General features: G+C 42.3%; 1 protein-coding gene across 1 annotated transcript in view; it reads left to right on the top strand.

Annotated features, from left to right (window-relative positions):
• The window catches only part of PCLO (piccolo presynaptic cytomatrix protein), a 371,777-nt gene that overhangs the window by 150,202 nt on the left and 200,700 nt on the right, over nt 1–20,875 (top strand). The window contains exon 6 of the mRNA XM_030216678.1: nt 15,923–20,873. Within this exon, the coding sequence (XP_030072538.1) occupies nt 15,923–20,873 (4,951 nt within the window). The remainder of the gene's footprint in view (nt 1–15,922; nt 20,874–20,875) is intronic.

Raw genomic sequence — 20,875 nt, 5'->3', positions numbered from 1 at the left:
TGTGGGTGAACAAGATTACACATTATGAGTGGTATTCAGCCCATGGCAATAAGCAGCTTGTAAGAACATAAGAATATCCATACTGGGTCAGTATCCTGCTTCCAACAGTGGCCAAACCAGGGCGCAAGTACCTGGCAGAAACCCAATTAGTAGCAACATTCCATTCTCACAGCAGCTTGCCCATGTCTGTCTCGATAACAGATTATGGACTTTTCCTCCAGGAACTTGTCCAAACCTTTTTAAACCCAGTTACACTAACTGTTGATACCACATCCTCCAGCAACGAGTTCAAGAACTCATTAAGTGAAAAAACATGTCCCCCTATTTGTTTTAAAATTATTTCCATGTAATTTCATTAAGTGTCCCCGTCTTTGTACTTTTTGAAAGAGTAAAAAATCCACTTCCAGGCTTGGGCTGAGCTAATCCTGGATATGCAATGCTGGGGCATCCACTTGTCTGCATATCGGTTACTGGAAGTTAACCGATATCCAGACTAGTGCAATCAGCCAGTTAGTGGACTGAATATCACCACTAACTGATTAAGAGCTGGTCACACCCAAGCTCTGCCTCTAATTTAGCCAGCTATAGATTGGCCAGTTAGCGGATTTTTTCAGCATCACTGCCTGGTTAAGTGCAGCTGAATATCGGTAGCTGGCCCACTCAGTGGAGTTTAACCTGGCAGGAGAGACTCCTTTTGAATATCAACCTCTATATTTCTAATATATATCAAACCTATTCATGAACCTATTCATGAACTAGAGGATGTGAAATGAGATTGAAGGGGGGCAGACTCAAGAAAAATGTCAGGAAGTATTTTTTCATGGAGAGAGTGGTGGATACTTGGAATGCCCTCCCGCAGGAGGTGGTGGAGATGAAAACGGTAACGGAATTAAAAAATGCGTGGGATAAACATAAAGGAATCCTGTTCAGAAGGAATGGATCCTCAGAAGCTTAGCGGAGATTGGGTGGCAGAGCTGGCAGTGGAAGGCGGGGCTAGCGGTTGGGAGGCGGGGCTGGTGCTAGGCAGACTTCTACAGTCTGTGCCCTGAAATGGCAGATACAAATCAAGGTCAGGTATACACATAAAGTAGCACATATGAGTTTATCGTGTTGGGCAGACTGGATGGACCATGCAGGTCTTTCTCTGCCATCATCTTACTATCATGCTTATTTTCGAAAGAGACGGAGGCCCATCTTTCGGCACAAATTGGGAGATGGGCATCCTTCTTGCAAGGTCGTCCAAATCAGCATAATCGAAAGCCAATTTTTTTGACACTCTCGACTGCTTTCCGTCGCGGGGATGACCAAAGTTCACAGGGCCGTGTTGCCAGGGTAGCGAAGGCGGGACTGGGGCGTGATTAGGAGATGGTCGTCCTCAGCCGATAATAGAAAAAAGAAGGGCATCCCTGACGAGCACTTGGCCGACTTTACTTGGTCCATTTCTTTTCATGACCAAGCCTCAAAAAGGTGCCCTAACTGACCACAAAACCACCGGAGGGAATCGGGGATGACCTCCCCTTACTCCCCCAGTGGTCACTAACCCCCTCCCACCATAAAAAACAAGTTTAAAAATACTTTTTTGCCAGCTTCTATGCCAGCCTCAAATGCCATACTCAAGTCCATCGCAGTAGTATACAGGTCCCTGGAGCAGTTGTAGTGGGTGCAGTGTACTTCATGCAGGCGGTCCTGGGGGAGGGGGGTTGGGGGGCTCAGCACCCAAGGTAAGGAGCTATGCACCTGGGAGCAATTTCTAAAGTTCACTGCAGTGCCCCCTAGGGTGCCCGGTTGGTGTCCTGGCATGAGGGGGGACCAGTGCACTACGAATGCTGGCTCCTCCCACGACCAAAGGGCTTGGATTTGGACGCTTTTGAGATGGACATCTTTGGTTTCCATTATCGCTGAAAACCGTTGACAACCATCTCTAAGGTCGACCTCAATGTCAAGATTTGGACGTCCCTGACCGTATTATCGAAACAAAAGATGGACGCCCATCTTGTTTCGATAATATGCGTTGCCCCACCCCTTCACTGCACCGTCCTTATAGTTGGGCGCCCTTAGAGATGGTCATCCCCATTCGAAAATGCCCCTCCACGTTACTATGTTATGAATTGTTTTTTTGCTGTTATCTGAAGAGCTTAAAAGTCTGTTGCAGAATAGCGAAGTTGGCTAAATTATTTCCGACCATGCGTTTCTGGGTTTTCAGCTACAACATTTGGAAAAATGTGCCCTAAATGACCAGATGATCACCGGTTGGTGTCTTGTCATGTCAGGGGGACCAGTGCACTACGAATGCTGGCTCCTCCCATGACCAAATGGCTTGGATTTGGTCGTTTTTGAGATGGGCATCCTCGGTTTCCATTTTCATCTCAAAAATGACCTAAGGACAACCATCTCTAAGGTCGACCTAACTTTTATGATTTGGGCGTCCCCGACCGTATTATTGAAATGAAAGATGGACGCCCATCTTGTTTCGATAATACGGGTTTCCCCGCCCCTTTGCCGGGACGTCCTGCGAGGACGTCCTGAGGAAAACTTGGGTGCCCCTTTCGATTATGCCCCTGTATGGGGCTCATTTTTGAATGAGAAAAACATTTAAAAAGTACCATAAAGCAGCACTTGGATGTTTTGCTTGCCAAAATGTTCAAATCGTTATTTTTTAAACCTGTTTTGCAGATGTTATCTATGCAGTTAATCTGTGGTGCCTCAAAATCATATGGGGGCAGGATTAGGGGGTTCTGCCATAATGGAACAAAACAAAAACATCCAGGACTGAAATTAGGACGTTTTGAGCTAGACCTGTTTTAATAATGACTAAGCCACAAAAAAGTGCCCTAAATGACCAGATGACCACTGGAGGAATTAAGGCATGCCCCCCTTACTCCTCCAGTGGTCACTGACCCCCTCCCACCCCCACAAAAATATGAAACATAGATAGTAACATATTAGATGACGGCAGAAAAAGACCTGCATGGTCCATCTAGTCTGCCCAACAAGATAAACTCATATGTGCTACTTCTTGTGTATACCTTACCTTGATTTGTATCTGCCATTTTCAGGGCACAGACCGTAGAAGTCTTGCCCAGCACTAGCCCCACATCCCAAACACCAGCCCCGCCTCCTAATCTCGGCTAAGCTTCTGAGGATCCATTCCTTCTGAACGGATCCTCAGAAGCTTAGCCGAGATTGAAAGAAACAATACTTACCAGCCTCCATGATTCCCTTAGATGTTATAGCCAGTCCTTTTAGAACAGCAAGCAGGTCCCTGGAGTAGCCTAGTGGTCAGTGTAGTGCGCTGTAGAGAAGGTGACCCAGGCCCATAATCCACTCTATTACACTTATGGTAGAAAGTGTCAGCCCTCCCCCAAAACCTACTCTACCCACATATAAGTGACACCTGCAGCCAAGATATTTGTGACCTGGATTGGCCACTGTTGGAAACAGGATGCTGGGCTTGATGGACCTTTGGTCTGTCCCAGTATGTTAATATTTATGTACTAAGGACTATTGTAGTGGTGTATAGGTGGGTACAGTAGGTTTTTGGTGGGTTTTGGAGAACTCGCCATACAATATAAGGGGGTAACAGTGAGTTGTGTACCTGGGACCTTTTATGTGAAGTTCACAGCAGTGCCCCTAGGGGGCCCCACTGCTTTGTTGGGATGTCTGTGTGGCCAGTCTACTAAGAATGCTGGTTCCTTCTACATCCCAATGGCTGGATTTTGTGTTATTTTCTACTTAGACATTGTGTACAGCAACATCTAGAAAAAGATCATTTTTGAAACAGAAAGATAAATGTTTTTTTTTTATTATTTAAAAGATTGTTATATTCACCACTTGAATTTTAGACATTTTGAGCAAAACATCCAGTCGGATTTAAACATCATATCGAAAATGCCCCTCCACGTAACTTTGTAAGTATATGTGCTTTGAAAATGAGCATCTTAGTGAACTAAGCTTCAGTAAAAAGGCCCCTTAATTTGCTTTGCATATTGAACATTTCCCAGTTTGTTTGAGTCATTCTGACAGTCTCTCAGAAATTCATATTGGTGCTGATCGACATACTCTTACTGGGTCCCATCAGAGACCTTTCTGAGTTGTTGGGCATTGCTAAAGAATTTGAGGCCATGGCTGAATATTCTACTGAAGTAGAGCTCCTGCTGAAAATACCTAGAATGGATTTTCAAATTATTTCTGAATTTCACTATCTGGAAGTAAAAAGTAAATAAATGCAATAAGAACATAAGTATTAAGCATACTAGGACAGATTGAAGATCCATCAAGCCCAGTATAAACGGCTTTTATGCTGCTTATACTAGAAACTAGCCGTTGAGCCCATAAAAACGGGCTAGTAAAGGAAGGGGGGGTTGAAAGCCCCCCCCCCCCCCCGGATAGGTCGCCGCCGCCCCTCCCCCCTGAGTCCCCTCCGCCACCCCTCCACCCGGGCCGGGTACCTGGCTTCACTATTCAAACCACCAGAACGCAGCACACAGCTCATCTGAGCTGCCGTCGGCCTTCCTTCTTCTCTGTGTGTGTTCCGCCCTCGTGTGACGTAACGTCGGCGAGGGCGGGACACAGGCAGGTAAGGAAGGCCAATGGCAGCTCAGATGAGCTGTGTGCTGTGTTCCGGCGGTTTGAATAGTGAAGCCAGATACCCGGCCCGGGTGGAGGGTGGGTGGCGGCGGCAGCGACTCTGGGTGGGTGGGGGGAGCAGTAGCGGCAACCCTGGGGGGGGGGAGCGGTGGCGACGGCGGTTCCCTCACTCGCAGGTTCCCTCTCTGTCATGCTCCCGTCATCACGTTTTGACGCGGGGGCGGGACAGAGAGGGTCTCTACTGCGCATTTGTGAGTGAGTACGCCTCTTGCCATTTATATGTTTGATAAGCAGTGAATTTTCCCAAGTCCATCTTAATAATGACTTATGGACTTTTCTTTTAGGGAATTAGCGAAACCTTTTTTAAACCCTGCTAAGCTGACTGCTTTTAGCACATTCTCTGGCAATGAATTCCACAGTTTAATTACACATTGAGTGAAGAAATATTTTCTCCAATCTGTTTTAAATTTGCTACTTAGTAGCTTCATTGTGTGCCCGCTAGTCCTAGTAGTTTTTGAAAGAATTAAGTGATTCACAGCTATTTCTTCCAGTCCACGCAATGTTTTATAAGCCTCTATCATATCTCCCCTCAGCATCTCTTCTCCAAGCTGAAGTGCCCTAGCCACTTTAACCTTTTCTCATAGGGAAATTGTCCCATCCCCTTTACCTTTCATCACCTTTCTCTACTTTTTCTAATTCCACTATATCTTTTTTTGAGGTGTGGTGACCAGAATTTCACACAGTATTCGAGATGCAGTTGCGCAATGGAGCGATACAAAGACATTCTAACATTCTCATTTTGGTTTTCCATTCCTTTCCTAATAATTTCTAACATTCTATTTGCTTTCTTAGCCGCCGCTGCACACTCAGCAGAGGGTTTCAATATACCATCAACGATGACACCTAGATCCTTTTCCTGAACGGTGACTCCTAATGTAGCTATGGTTTATTTCATAAGTGGCCTTAGCAGACCCTTGCCCAGGTTTTCCCACATGCTAGCATAATTTTTACTGCAGTCCTTCACAGTATCCTGTTTGTGGGCAGAAAGGTGTACATGAAAATGTTTGTGGAGGTACATGAATCTTTGATAACTATGCAAAGTAGAAAGGAAGTGATGTGGAAAGTGGTAGAAGACAAGCTTAGCCCCCAGGAAGTCATGGAAGCAGTTTACCTGTCTAGAATTGTGCTACTTAGAATCCCTGAAAGAGAGGAGATCTGCTGCGTATGCCTTGTAGCGCTATAGAAATGCTAAATAGTAGTAGTAGTAGTAGTAGGTATCTCTTTGGTTCAAGAGCTATTTTGACAGTCTAACAAAGCTTTATAGATAGCAGGGTCTCATGCCATATCTACAGAACTGCTGTGGACCATCCGAAAAGAGTGAGACTGAGGACCAGAGTGAGATTGTTCAATAGCTTGTCCAACATAAATCTGGAAAGCTGCAACACAAAATGATGTTTGGCTTTCTTTGCTACCCCTGGAAAATTATGTATGATGTCAATGTTTTTATGTGTATTTGCTATGATAACTAAGCAGTTACATAGGTAAATTGCAGAGTGAATATTGCCCTCCTTTCAAAGGCTTAAAGTTACAACTCATATTTTTGTTGTAGGAATAAGGGGTAGGGCAGGGAAGGTCAAGGGAGGGAAAATAGTCTTGGAGATTTGATTCTGAAATCTGCATATGTGTTGCACCCGTAGGGAAGTCCTAGATATTTTTCTACTAAGGAGATCTTTGGCCCACATTTTCAGTGGAAAACCTTGTATGATACTGTCCTCACCAGAGAGACAGAAACACACACAGAGGAGAAGGGTAAGGACTCAGGTCGTAAACAGACATGCGCTAGTTTTAATATTAGCACAGGCCCATTTCCTAGCCCATTAAAAATTAGACTTTTTTCCAGCCGTGGTAAAAAATGGCCCTGCTCGTGCCTGAAAGATGTGCCCAGCAGGGGCGTAGCCAGACTTCGGCGGGAGGGGGGGCCAGAGCCCGAGGTGAGGGGGCACATTTTAGCCCCCCCCCCTAGTGCCACCGACCCCGCCGCCGCCACCAACCTTGCCCCCCCCCATAACCCTCTCGACCCCCCTCCCGCCGCCAACCCGCCATCGCCTACCTTTGCTGGTGGGGGACCCCAACCCCCACCAGCCGAGGTCCTCTTCTTCTCGCAAAAGGCTTCCTTCTGTTTCTGACGTCCTGCACGTTGTACGTGCAGGATGTCAGAAACAGAAAGAAGCCTTTTGCGAGAAGAAGAGGACCTTGGCTGGCGGGGGTTGGGGTCCCCCGCAAGCAAAGGCAGGCAACAGCGACGGTGGGTTGGCGGCGGGAGAGGGGGTCGAGAGGGTCGTCGGCAGGGGGTCCAGGACCAAATCTACAGGGGCCCAAGCCCCCTGGCCCATGTAGCTACGCCACTGGTGCCCACTCTACCACAGGCCACGTTTTAACGCAGAGTTGTAATAGGATCCTATAGGCACTGAAATAGTAGCCTGGTGATATTTTCAATCATTGTGAAATAAGTCTCATTGGCTGCCGATCCTAACAAATATTTCCACTCAAGGAAGTTACATGGAAAAACTTTTAAAACAAATAGGATGAAATATTTTATCACTCAATGAAAAGTTAAGCTCTGGAACTCTTTGCTGAAGGATGTGGTAAGAGCAGTTAGTGTGTCTGGGTTTAGAAAAGTCCATAGTCTATTATTGAGATGGACATGGGGGAGCCACTGCTTGTCCTGGGATTGGTAGCAAGGAATCTTGCTACTCTTTGGGATTCTGGAATCTTGCTACTCTCTGGGATTCTGGAATCTTGCTACTCTCTGGGATTCTGGAATCTTGTTACTCTTTGGGATTCTGGAACCTTGCTACTCTTTGGGGATTCTGGAATCTTGCTACTCTCTGGGATTCTACATGGAGTGTTGCTACTATTTGGATTTCTGTCAAGTACTTGTGATCTGGAGTAGCCACTGTTGGAAGCAGGATACTGGGCTGGATGGACCATTGGTCTGACCCAGTATAGCTATTCTTATGTTCTAGAGGTTAAGAAGCTCTGTTATTAAAGTTGGTGTTATACCAGCCTCCCCTACAACTGTAAAGAAAAGCAAACTGAGAAAACCAATGTTCTTCTATTTCTAAAAAGAACGGGGCAGGTGTCCAGCTGGTAGCAGGGAGCATTTTTTAACCGCCACCAGGTGTTATTCATGAATATTCAATGCCGAACCATGCACTGACACTGACATTGAATATTTGGGTTTGTGGGACTGGCTGGCATCGAATATCCAGATTTTTGGGACCGGCTATTTTTTATTCAGTGTGATATTCAACATTTAACTGCATAAGTGACATTGCATAAAGATAAGACTGACTTTTACGTGGTCCATTTTAACTGCTAAACGTAGGCGGTTAAGTTCAGACTCCACCCCTGGACCATCTTCAAAATAGCTGGCTTTGAGCTTAGAGGTCTGTGATGATATTCACTGGCACTAACTGGTTAAGTTAACTGGTTTAGTGCTGATAAATATTCCTGGATAGTCTGAACAAGCGATTTAACCAACCGGGAGTCATTTCTGGACAGTTAATTGCTTTGAAAATTATTCTCCACGAATTTGCAAAATGTCACTGTTAAACCAAATCAGACTAAAGGGTCTTTTTACTGAGCTGCAAGGAAAAGGGTCCTGTGGTAGCAGTTGGGGCCATTTTTCCTGCGTGCCAGGGCCCTTTTTACCGTAGCAGGTAAAAAACTCCTTAAAAATGGCCGTGCGGTGAGAAGCTCTTACTGCCATCCACTGAGATGGCAATAAAGGCTCTCCTGGTAACCCGGCAGCAACCGGGCAGCGTACAACAATTCCCAATTACCGCCAGGTTAGCAGGATGCTATAAAAAAATTGCCATCACAATAGAAATGGCGCACACTCAAAATGGAACTACGTCCGCTGGCTGCATTGGGCTGGCAGTAATTCTGAGTTTGCCTGTGGTAAGCCTGCGTTGCCATTACCGATGCGTTGTAAAAGGGCCCCTAATTTTGCTTTCTATGCATTCAGGTGAATTTTCTGATAAAGAAATGATAAATCTGTTACTGTAGTGGATTTGGTTGACAGGCAGAAAATGGCTGCAGTCATGTTGTATCCGTTTTACGAGACATTAGTGGAAGAGCAGAACTAAAATAGGAAAAAAAAAAGCTAATCCTGGTAGATCTGCCAAGAAGCTTTCATTCCTTTTGCAGTGCAGATTTTCAGTCGTTCCCAGTGTTTCCTAATCACTCTCATATTCAGAGCTCAGGTAAAATCACAATGTGGATTCAGCAGAACAGGAAAAAGGAGGGAAGGCTTGTGAATAGGTTTGTGATTGTGCTGTGATCTGCTTTTATGCTTTTCGTGCTATTTTGATGCTGTGCTTCACTTTGAGTACTGAAAAAATGGACTATAAGTATGTCAAAATAAATAAATTGATAGAGAAACACTGACTTTATTCAAATATAACATACAAGAGCATCTAAGAATAAAAATGTTTTGGTTTGCATTGAAACTTGGAGGCTTTGTTATTTGATCACATAATAGTCTGATAAATATTTCTTTTTTTACTTATTCACTCACAAGAGAGATGCTCAAACCCACAACTTATGCTATTTTATTCTTCACTGACTGTTACACCCTAAAAAATGTTGAATTATATTATGAGCAATCAGGTTGCTGAAACAGAGCATTAGTCTCGTGCATTCGCTGAAAAAAACTTCATAATCATTAGAAAAAAATAATCCCATCGGTATAGGAACATTCAGTGCCAGTAAATTTTCTGTCTGAATTTGAATCCTTCGACTTCATCTAAGGCTTTAAACTCCTCCAGAGAATGTACAATCTGCCACTAAATGACCCAGTAAGAAAGCAGAGATAAACACAACCTCATGAGTGCAAATATGAATTTCTCAATTTTTAAAAAGCAAGTTTATTTTCAAAGAGAGTCTCTCCAGAGGTTCTCCTTGAAACTGCTGACAGAACTGAGAATGTGGGTAGTTTGTGCATTCCTAATTTGCACCTGCTCTGACGCAGATGCAAAGTATGAATGTTGAAAATACATAGCTCAAAATGAAAGCTCTGTGCAGCGTGAATAATTTCCCCTCCGAGGACCTAAGGGGTCCTTTTATTAAAGCATGCAAAGCAGTTAGTTTATAGACTAGTACACAGTAGCACACGGCCATGGCATGACAGTGCATGATAATCCGTGCACTAATTCCATGGCCTGTCATGGGGTGGGAAATGGGGAATCTGCACGGACTGTGTATTGTGGTTAAAGCTGTCACTGGTGTAGGTAGCATGGAAGATAAACCAAAACAAACCAGAAACCAAGGGAGTAAGATCGCCAGAAAAGTTTAATGGGACCCTACACGGTCCGTGTTTCGGCCAACAGGCCTTCCTCAGGGGTCCTGAATCTGACGTTTACAAGTGCACTTCCAAGATATTCATGAAACAAAAATACACTAATGCTGTCTAATGGCGGACATAAGCGTGTACTTAAACTTTTCTGGCGATCTTACTCCCTTGGTTTCTGGTTTGTTTTGGTTTATCTTCCGCCATTTTTTGTGGTTTGTTCCATTTTTATGGGAGATTTGGACCCCCTTTTTTGTGTAGGTAGCATGGAAACAGTAACTGCATCTCCACTGTCAGAGCACATTCTGGGGTCCTTTTAACAAGCTGCAGGAAAAAGGGCCCTTTGGTAGTGACGGGGGCCATTTTTCCCACATGCCAGGGCCCTTTTTACCACAGCGGGTAAAAAGACCCCAGGCACACTCTTTCCGCATGATCATGCAACAAGGAGTCTTTACTGCTACCCATTGAGGTGGTGATAAGGGCTGTCGCGTTAACCCAGCGGGTTATGCACCGCACAAGCCATTTCCAGGCGGTAGTCACGGAAGAGCGAGCGGTAAGGCCGTGTTGGACTTACCACCACTCTGTAAAAGGGCCCCACTGTATGGTAAAATACTGTTCTGTGTGATTACTATTTGGGAACATCACCAACAGACAGCAGGTAAGGGAGAATTCAGTGTCAGATATCTGACAAGTATGTGAGTATATGCTTAGAATGACCGTACGCGGACACGTATGAATGTACATGCCAAAAGCGTGCAGAGGAGCTCTTCTGTGACAACACACATTTCTCTGACAGGTGGTTATACACATGGGCGGTTTGTGGCAGGGCACACATATGTCCATATTTTATAGATTACTCTCCAGAATCAGATGTACAGATTTCGAACAGTTCATAGGCACTCGTGCATGATAGCATAGCATTTATATACACAGTTATGCTAGTATTTTATACAGAAAATTAGGCTCCTACTTTCTTTTATGGAATATGCTGCACCTGTCAGGCACCATCTCAGCCCCTACATACGGGCAAATTACCAGTGCAAAACGTTACCACGCTTTAGTAAAAGGGTCTCTCTCCAAAAAAACATTTATACCTTTTAACCGGCTTTTGGAACTGAGCTTTCTGTCTTCATCGTTTTGGAAGCAACTGTTAAAATGTCTGTATCCTTTCATTTATACTCTTCCTAAGGATGAATATTTCAAAAATGATTCTCAGATAAAATGTAGTAAACGAAAACCAGCAAAGTCCCAGAATAGGATGATACCTTTAGTAAACTGTGATGCTCTTTCTTGGGTTGGCTGAAAGATTCTTTGCCTGATATTAGAGGCCAACCAAATTTCGGTTTTGGTCTTGGTTTTGGCACTGAAACTGGCCCGAAATCCGGGTTCAGGTTTTGGCCAAAAATGCCAGTGCTCCTGCTAATAGGGCTGAGGTACTGGTAGGGGCAAAAGCAATCGGGGATCGCTCTTGCCCAGTAGAGGCTAGAAATGTAGGGATCTCCATCATGAATATAACCTTCACCTCAGGAGGGCAAAAAAGTAAATATATCTCCGGAAAACTTTTGAAATCACCAAATCCCTCAAGGGACCTCTCTTCAATCTATCAAGAAATGCTGTTCCTCTCTACTTCTACTGTGTCTTGCCCTATTCCCTCTGTGGAGGATCTCCTCATGTTCTTTACTAACAAAATTTTGAGTCTCTTCTCAAACCCTTTCCACCTCAACCAATTTCTCTTTCATCAGAGATGGTTTTCCCCCTACCCCAGTCTGGCTTCACTTATGGATGACTTTCCAATCATAATCTACAGTCTCTGAAAGCCATAATGTCCTCAATGAGGACCACTTTCTGTCAACCGGATTCCATTCCTGCATTCTGGATTTAAAAAAATGTGCATCCTACATTTCTATTACTAATTAATGTAAGCCTCTCTACTGGCCAGTTCACAGACCTTTGGAAGTTAGCTATTGTTCATCCCATTCTGAAGCTACATTGGATCCTGCAATAGCTAGTCATTATCGTTCCTTGTCCAACCTTACCTTTATATCCAAAGTCCTTGAGAAAGTAGTTTTCTTACAGCTCTCTGATTATTCAGATACAACTCTTGATTTACACTCATGTTAGTCCAGCTTTAGATCTAATTATAGTACCGAACAGTTCTGGTGGCTCATCTAAGTGAAATTATTTCTCAGTCTGATCAACATAAATTTGTCTTGGCAGTTCCCTTGGATCTCTCTGCTGCTTTTGATCTTGTCAACCACTCTCTCTTAATCTCTCATCTACATTCACTAGGTATCTCCAGTGTGGTTCTTTCATGATTCACGCTGTTTCTGTCGAACCGCTCATTTCAGGTTGTTACTCCCACTTCCATCTCTTCTAAGATGGCTGTCCATTTTGGAGTTCCCCAGAGATCGATCCTGGCCCTTCAATCTTTATCTGAGCCCTTTGGCTGCACTCATCCAATCATTTGGTCTATCCACTTATTTCTATGCAGATTATATTTTTATTCTCTATCCAACTGACATCCTCTCTCTTTCAATTTCTCCTCTTCAAGCCTGTTTAGATTCTGCCACTACCTGGCTAGTCCTTAATGCTGACAAGACCATGGCTTGTTGGTTATCTAGTTCCACAGCTCTCTCCCCCCCCCCCCCCCCCAACCCTCCTGTTTCCCTCTTTGGAAAAGTGATCTCAACTGTTTCACATTTTCACTGAGAGTAATTCTGGACTCCTTTCTTTCATTTTTGCCACATACCTCACACTTGTCCCAGCTTTGCTTTTTTACTTTTCAACAGTTACAGACTATTTATCATCTCTTCGACCACAATAGTTTCCACACACTTCTCTTTTTTCATTTCAGTCTTGATTACTGTATTATCATTTATTCAGGCCTACCCTGGTCTGCTCTTAAGAAGCTACAGACTCTATAGAATATGGCCATTAGATTATTATGCTATGCTTACCATTCTGATCACATATTCCCCCTATTAAAACAGCACCACTGGCTTCCAGTGGAATATTGGATCACTTACAAGGTCACCCTTCTGACATTCAAGGCTTTTAGGCTAGACACCCCTGATTATCTCTCCCACCTTACTATCCCCTACTCCCCTGCCAGGGTCCTTCATTGCTTAAACTGCCATAGTCTTGTTCTACCAAGCACTAACTTTGCCCAACTAGAGACACCCATATTTGGAATTATCTGCCCCTTGCCATTTGTCTCTCAAGAACTTTAAGGCCAACCTGAAAGCTTCAGACAGTCCTTTGGATACGAGTATTGACCAGAGGCTGCTGCTGGCTAGTTGGGTCAACTCACCCCTGTTTTTGACTATGTGCTCTGATGCCACTCTCTAAATGACTGTGCCTCTTTCCTTTTCTTGTGTGATAGTCTTTCTTTCCTATCATTATTTGTAGTTCTTTTCCTTTTCCATATACACAGCTTTGTTCTGCTCTGGCAGCTACAGCAGTTAAACAAGTTCAATAAACTATAACTATTACTACTAGACCACCAATGCATTTAAAGGTAAGTCCGGGGAGGGCCTTCAGGTGGTGGGAGGGAGGAAGAGTTGTGGTCAGGGGAGCGGGTGGCCAACCAGTCTGGTAGGACCCACACTCTGCCGGGGAGTGGTGACAGCTTTCATCTAGCCCAGGAGGACCCATTCTCTGCGTGGGTAAGGAAGGCGCCATTTCCGGATTCGTTGTTGTTTTTGGCTGAAACTCAATGGCAAATTTTAGCTGCTGATTCAGTTTTGGTCGAAACCAAGAACTCTGGTTTTGGTTGCCCTCTACCTAATTAATATTCAGCCTGTGGCAGTAAGCGGCATCTGAACCACTTACAGCAATGGTATGAACAGATCCAGGGCGTGAATGTCTCCTGGCATTGAATATCTTGGTATCAGCGGTCAACCAGAAGTTAACTGGGCACTGGCCAATATTCAGACTGGTGCGCAATTAACTTTAGCACATAAACTTAGCACAGTTTTTTTATGTAGTTACGTAGTCAGTTAGTGGACTGAAAATTGCTGCACACCAGCTAAGTGGGTGCTCTGCTCCTGGCTCACCCATAACCTAATTCAGTTAAATGCTGCTGAATATCCTGCCAGTTAAATTCTTTTGAATATTGGGTGATCAATCTGTAAGCGTGCATTTAATCTTTACTGGACCATATTCTGGTTTTCTTTTATTATTCTAATTGCTTGGACCACAGAAATGCTCCCGTCATCAGTCAGTTGCAATTTTTTTTCACCCTTCTACTCTAAGAAAAAAAAGGTTCTTTTAAGAAATTGTTTCCAGTTATTATACCAAAAAAGTGGAACTCATTCCTGTTCAATATCTGCATTGAATCAATTTATCCTATTTTTAGTTAGTGACTTACAACTTGACTTTTTATTGTTTTTAATTTGATGTTTAGGACGTTTTGTCTTTGCAAATGATGTTTGATTGTAATTGATTATATATTTTTTAGCAACTTGTATTTTATGATTTTATTGATTAGTTTTTTATGTTATCATGTTAATTTTTGTAAACTGCTTTGAGTCACATTTGTTGCTAGAAATGGTCTATAATTATTTTATTATGTTCTGCTTTTTGGTGGATTATCACAGACCTCATGTTCTGTGTGCTAGTAACAAGAGTACATGGAAACAAATTGTGTTAGAACTTTCTAGGTGCTTTCAAACTCAAGTAAACTCTGGCAGCTGTGTTTATGATGCTCTCTGTCAGCCTTTTTATTGCTATCACAACTAAATCATGATTCATAACTCACTCAAGGCTGTGAAAAGAGGTGTCTCACTTCTAGTCTCTGACATTGTGCTCAGATTCAGAAAAAAAAATGGTTAACCAATTTTTAAGATAAATGTAAGTAGAAAACATAAACAAGAATTTCAGTGCTTTTGTTTGAAATTTTCTAACAGTATTAAGTAAAACTTCCTCCAATGTACTAACTGGCGATATTTTTGCATATCTGGTTTTGAATTCTCTAAGAAGCCTGTTTGTTTGTTTTTTTTAATTGCTTTCTTTACCATAAATATATATTAGTAACTTGAAGCTTCATATTTCTGAAGGAGTTTTCCAAAAGCGACTAGATAAGGTGAAACCTTTCAATAGATCATGTCCTAATACTTGTATCCACTATTTAGAGTGGGATGACATTGCTTGATGATCTTCGTAGGTGGGAATTCATGACAGGGTGCCTCCTACAGCTGCTGGTCATGTGGCCTATTAAGGTCAATTCTGTCGAGGGCACTTGAAACCTCTTTACAGCTTACTCTCTAGAATGCTAACATAACTCAAGCAAAGACTTACAGCAGCCATAGAGTTGCATTTGAGACATGCATGCATAAATTATTATATTATATAAGTTATACATGTGTGTCCCCAGCCTATACCCTGTCCATGAGAATACTCACCTTACAGTATATGCTATCAAAGATATGCACATGGCTACAGCATGTAGCCAGTTTCTTTTCAATTATGCACATGTAAATTACTAGAACACTGGCATTTATGCGTGGACATGCTTTCTATCTTAGGCGCTACCTCCTTTGTATGAAACTGTATTTGTTTAAGGTACTGCGGAAACGGTTGAACTAATTGCTTATTTACTGTAATAAATATTTCAGGAATTGATTATATTGGACAGGATTATCAGAATGAATGATGGGCATGGGAGTTACCAGAGTCAAAATTGATCTAAATTAATATTAGAAAACATAGTACCAAGTAATTGAAAATCAGTTCCAAGGAAATATTATATAGCTGTTATCAATAAAAATGATATAATTAAGTAGGAGAAAAAAATCAGTATAAGTTCAAACTCAACAGGGCCGTACAAAAAAATAATAAAACAGGATTATTTTTAGGAATAGTGGCATCAACATTTATATATGCTTATATATGCAAATGGTACTTTCTTGGAGGGGGGATGGAAATGAACATTCTTACTTGGAAAAGACCCACATTTAAAGTTGGTTTGTTTTTGTTTTCCAGGAGAAGGAGGATGACAAGTCAGACACATCAGGCTCCCAACAGCAGAAAAGTCCGCAAGGTCTCAGTGATACAGGGTATTCTTCTGATGGGGTATCAAGTTCACTCGGAGAAATTCCAAGTCTCATTCCAAGTGATGAAAAGGAATTACTAAAAGAGCCTTTGAAAAAAGAGTCATTTTCACAGGAGAGTAGTCCTTCCAGCCCATCTGATCTAGCTAAGTTGGAAAGTACTGTCTTATCAATTTTGGAAGCCCAAGCTAGTGCCGATGAAAAATCTGGAAAGAGCAATGACTTGTATGGAATCTATGTAGACCAACCTCAAGATCAACTAAGAACTAAGATTTTACCAATAACCCCTGAATCTTATAGCTCAGATGAAGAAGACCTTGAAGATATTCAAGAAGAAGATGAAGAAACTCTTGACGAAGAGGGTCAAGGAAGTAAATTATCTCATAAAATCTGCAAGAAAAGCATTGTTTCTGAAGGTGATTTGTCATCAGGAAGACATTACCACGATTCTTTGGATGATAGCAGTGAGAGTGAAAATTCACCTGTTCCACGAAGAAGAAGAAGGGCTAGTGTAGGATCATCAAGTAGTGATGAATACAAACAAGATGACAGTCAAGGATCTGGTGATGATGAAGATTTTATTCGAAATCAAATTATTGAGATGAGTGCTGATGAAGATGCCTCAGGTTCTGAAGATGAAGAATTTATTAGAACTCAACTGAAAGAAATTGGCAGAACTGAAAGCCAAAAGAGAGAAGTCAAAAGCAAAATAACGACCGCTAAATTCAAAAGACTAACAAAGAAAAGTAGCACAAGTTATGATGATGATGCAGGGAGACGCCATTCTTGGCATGATGATGATGAAGAAACATATGATGAAAGCCCAGAATCTAAGTACAGAGAAACCAAAAGCCAAGACAGCGAAGAACTTCATGTAGCTGGAGGAGGCCTTCGTCGTTTTAAGACAATTGAATTAAACAGTACCATAACAAATAAATATTCTGGAGGAGCTGAACCACCTGTAGGTATTATCTACTTTGGTGAAGAACCAGAGTTAGAGATGGAAAGTCTCACAGACTCTCCAGAAGACAAGTCAAGGGGAGAAGGCTCTTCTAGTCTTCATGCTTCTAGCTTTACTCCTGGCACTTCTCCTACATCAGTATCATCTCTCGATGAAGACAGTGACAGTAGTCCTAGTCACAAAAAAATGTCAGGTGAAACCAAACAACAGCGTAAAGCTAGACATAGGTCACATGGTCCTGTTCTTCCTACCATTGAAGATTCCTCAGAAGAAGAAGAGTTAAGAGAAGAAGAAGAACTTCTAAAGGAGCAAGAAAAGCAACGCGAATTAGAACAGCAGCAGCAAAAAAAGAGTGCCAGTAAAAAATCTAAGAAAGATAAAGATGAACTAAGAGCTCAGAGAAGAAGAGAGCGGCCAAAAACACCACCGAGTAATCTTTCTCCTATTGAAGATGCATCACCAACAGAAGAATTACGTCAGGCTGCAGAAATGGAAGAACTGCACAGATCTTCCTGTTCTGAGTATTCTCCAAGCATTGAGTCAGAACCTGAGGGTTTTGAGATTAGTCCAGAAAAGATTATGGAAGTACAGAAGGTTTACAGATTGCCTACAGGTGTCCCTTTATATTCTCCAACAGAAGAATCTATTATCACAGATGGAAGTGTTCAAAAAGTATTAAAAAATGCTGATGAAGCATATGATGAAATGATTAAAAAAGCCAAAGCATATCAACATGAAAAAGACAAGGAAGAAATATATGAAAAAGAACCTTTGTATGGTGGAATGTTAATAGAAGATTATATTTATGAATCTTTAGTTGAAGATACATATAGTGAAGCTATAGATACTAGTCTTCTAACTGGACAAGAAACTAGCAATGAATTTGTCCATCTGAAAGGAATAGGAAAAGAGACTCCACATGTAGTTTGCCTAGAGACCATGCAGCAAGTTAGTGATATAAATGATGAATATTATTCTGTAGAGTCTTTGAATTCAATTGTGCCTCAAGAAGACATTGTATCTAGCTCATTCATTGTCCCAGAAAGCCATGAAATAATTATATTAGACAGTGTAGCAGCTTCTAGTGGTGACGAAAAAACACTTTTAGATGCTGATACTGCTTACGAGGAGCTTATGAAAAGACAAGGATTGCAACTGACTCCAGGTTCTAGTCCAACTCAGATATCTGAATTCATCCAAACATCAGACGTAACAGTGCCTAGCAGTGTAGACTTAAATATGATGGAAATAACATCATTGGCAACAATTTCATCATTGCCCCCTTTCACTAGTACAAAAATATCAATCCCAGATGTTAAAATAACCCAACATTTTACAGCAAATGAAGACACCGAAGATGAATTTATAAGTGATTATTCAAGAGAAATGTGGGACTCAACTTGCATTGATTTGACAGCTTCAGTTTATGATGAGAATACAGAAACTGCTACATCTGTGTTATATTCTGATGGATCTTCTTTTACACCAGCTATTTCTTCAGTTTATGAAACAGAAATCCCACAAATTGTTTCTACTCCAGTGCCTATATTAGGTAGCACCACTACCACAGTGACTACTGTGCCAGAAGAAATGTTATTTACACGTGCGGATTCTGAAGAAATAACTTTAACTTCTCAAACTGAAGCAGGTATCACATCTAAAGCAAATGATGGGAGCTATGTCACTTCGGCACCACTTGAAAGAACTAAGGATCATGTTATCATTTCTTTTGCTGATGTTCCACAGTCTAGTAGGGTAGTAGAAACAACAGGTCTTGAATATATTTCAGAGAGCACTCGTACAACCACAGCTGGCATTTCCATTATCCCAAAAGTTTATGATGTTGCAAGTAAAGAATTGGTCACTGATATAACAGTAATTAGCTTAGCTGACTCTGTATATGATCAAACCCCAATACACACAACATCTGTTCATATCACAGAACCATCATCTACCATAGCTTTTCCATCTGGTATAACAGTTACCGAAGTGCTACCTACTACCTCTAAGGTACCATCTATTACCTCTTCAGCTCCTTTTGTTTCTTCCAAAGTACTTCCATATTTTAAAAGTTCCTCTGTGGATTCACTCAAATCATCTCCTCTTCCACCTGCCCCTCCTCCACCACCACCCCCTCCACCATTACCTCCAGCAAAGCCAGCCCCTTATCTACCAAAGAGGCCAACTGCTAAGATTCCAGTGAGAACAGCTCCCAACTTGTTATCTTCAGCAGCTACTGCTGTAAATGATGTCATATCTCTTTCGAAAGCACAAACCACTTCAGCACCTCCCGTTCCTCCAAAACCGTCAGCAATTCCAGCAGGTTTGGTGTTCAGCCACCAGCCTGTAGATGGAGGCAAACCTCCAATTGCTCCTAAGCCAGCACTTCCTCCATTTCCCGTATCTTTACATAAGCCAGCAGATAGGCAGTTCAAGCCAATGGCTCTTTCTTTGAATCTGATGTCTGGCACAGAGTGCAAATTAACTTCCCCTACTTCCCCCCTGTCTCCACATTCTAGTAAATCCTCACCACGGTTAACCAAACCATCACTGGAGACCTATGTTGTTATCACATTGCCGTCTGAACCTGGAACTCCAACAGATTCTATGAATTCTTTCAATACTACCTGTTGGCCATTAGTAAGTCCATTACAAGAGCAATTTCCACCAGCTGTGCAGTCACTATTTTCAGAAGCACCAGTTACAAAACCTATAGCTATTGAAAGTATGGCAGGCCAGAGCATGCATACTTCAAGTGCTTTGAAGACTGTCTCTACTGTTCCTCTTGTCTCACAAGCTGATTTTGAAAGAGAAGTTACCCCAAGTTCAGTAACCCAGCTTATAACAGCAGGTGTTACCAAAACTTCCACTTCACTGGCTAAAAGTAAAATGCCCAGTATAGACTTATGCAGTATTCCTACACTTATGACTACAGAAACAATCGAGGGGAAAGCAAAGGTGAAAGAAAATGGAAAAATCCCACTGTCTAGTGATGCCACTGATCGCTATGCTTTAGCAAAGATGGACGTTAAAAGAACTGACAAAGGCAGAGATTTGTCTATGGTTCATTCTGCTATTCCAGTGGATGGTAAGAGGCAGCCTGCACTGAGTGATACTCCTGAGAGACAAATTACTACTTTCCAACCAGCTATTGTAAATCTTAGTACTGTATCAGAACCTGTAGCATTAGTCACCAAAACAGTAACAATGATGACTTGTACAACTACTATGAATTATACCATGAGCTCAGAAAGCATTGTAGACCTGGGACATACAATGAAGACACCATTACAGCTAACAACATCTAATCACTTTCAGCCTTCGTTCCAGGTAACAAGCAACCAGGCTATTTCTGCAGATAGGGATGAAGTTCCCATAAACCTATCACTGGGCACTCCAACTCATGCTGTAACATGGGCTACAACCAAACCTACCCCTGCATATTCTGTTGGTATAACTAATGGGTGGACTGAAGCCCCTGTTGTCCAGGAGTCAGGAGAAAGCGGAGCAGTAGACCTTAGCACGACTAGACCTCACAAAACAATGGTAACTGTTGATGAAACTTCAGCAAGAATTGTCACTGATATAATGGAAGATGATGATAAGCCTGTTGACTTGACTGCAGGGAGAAGAGCTGTTTGCTGTGATATGGTCTACAAATTACCATTTGGAAGGAGTTGTACATCACAGCAGCCTACAACAACTTTGCCTGAAGATCGTTTTGGTTATAGAGATGACCATTATCAGTATGATCGATCAGGGCAGTATGGCTACAGAAGAATTGGAAGTATGAAACCTTCTATGTCAGACACCAATTTGGTAGAACCTGGACTTTTTCTATACAAAAGCAAGAACAGTTTTGATTATCGCATTGGAGTGACAGATGCAGCTGTTGACCTAACATCTAGCAAAGTAGCTACAGGT

This window comes from Microcaecilia unicolor, chromosome 10, assembly GCF_901765095.1.
Source record: "Microcaecilia unicolor chromosome 10, aMicUni1.1, whole genome shotgun sequence".
Taxonomy (NCBI): domain Eukaryota; kingdom Metazoa; phylum Chordata; class Amphibia; order Gymnophiona; family Siphonopidae; genus Microcaecilia; species Microcaecilia unicolor.
The sequence above is the reverse complement of the archived record's forward strand: the minus strand, read 5'-3'. Positions and strand labels throughout refer to the sequence as shown.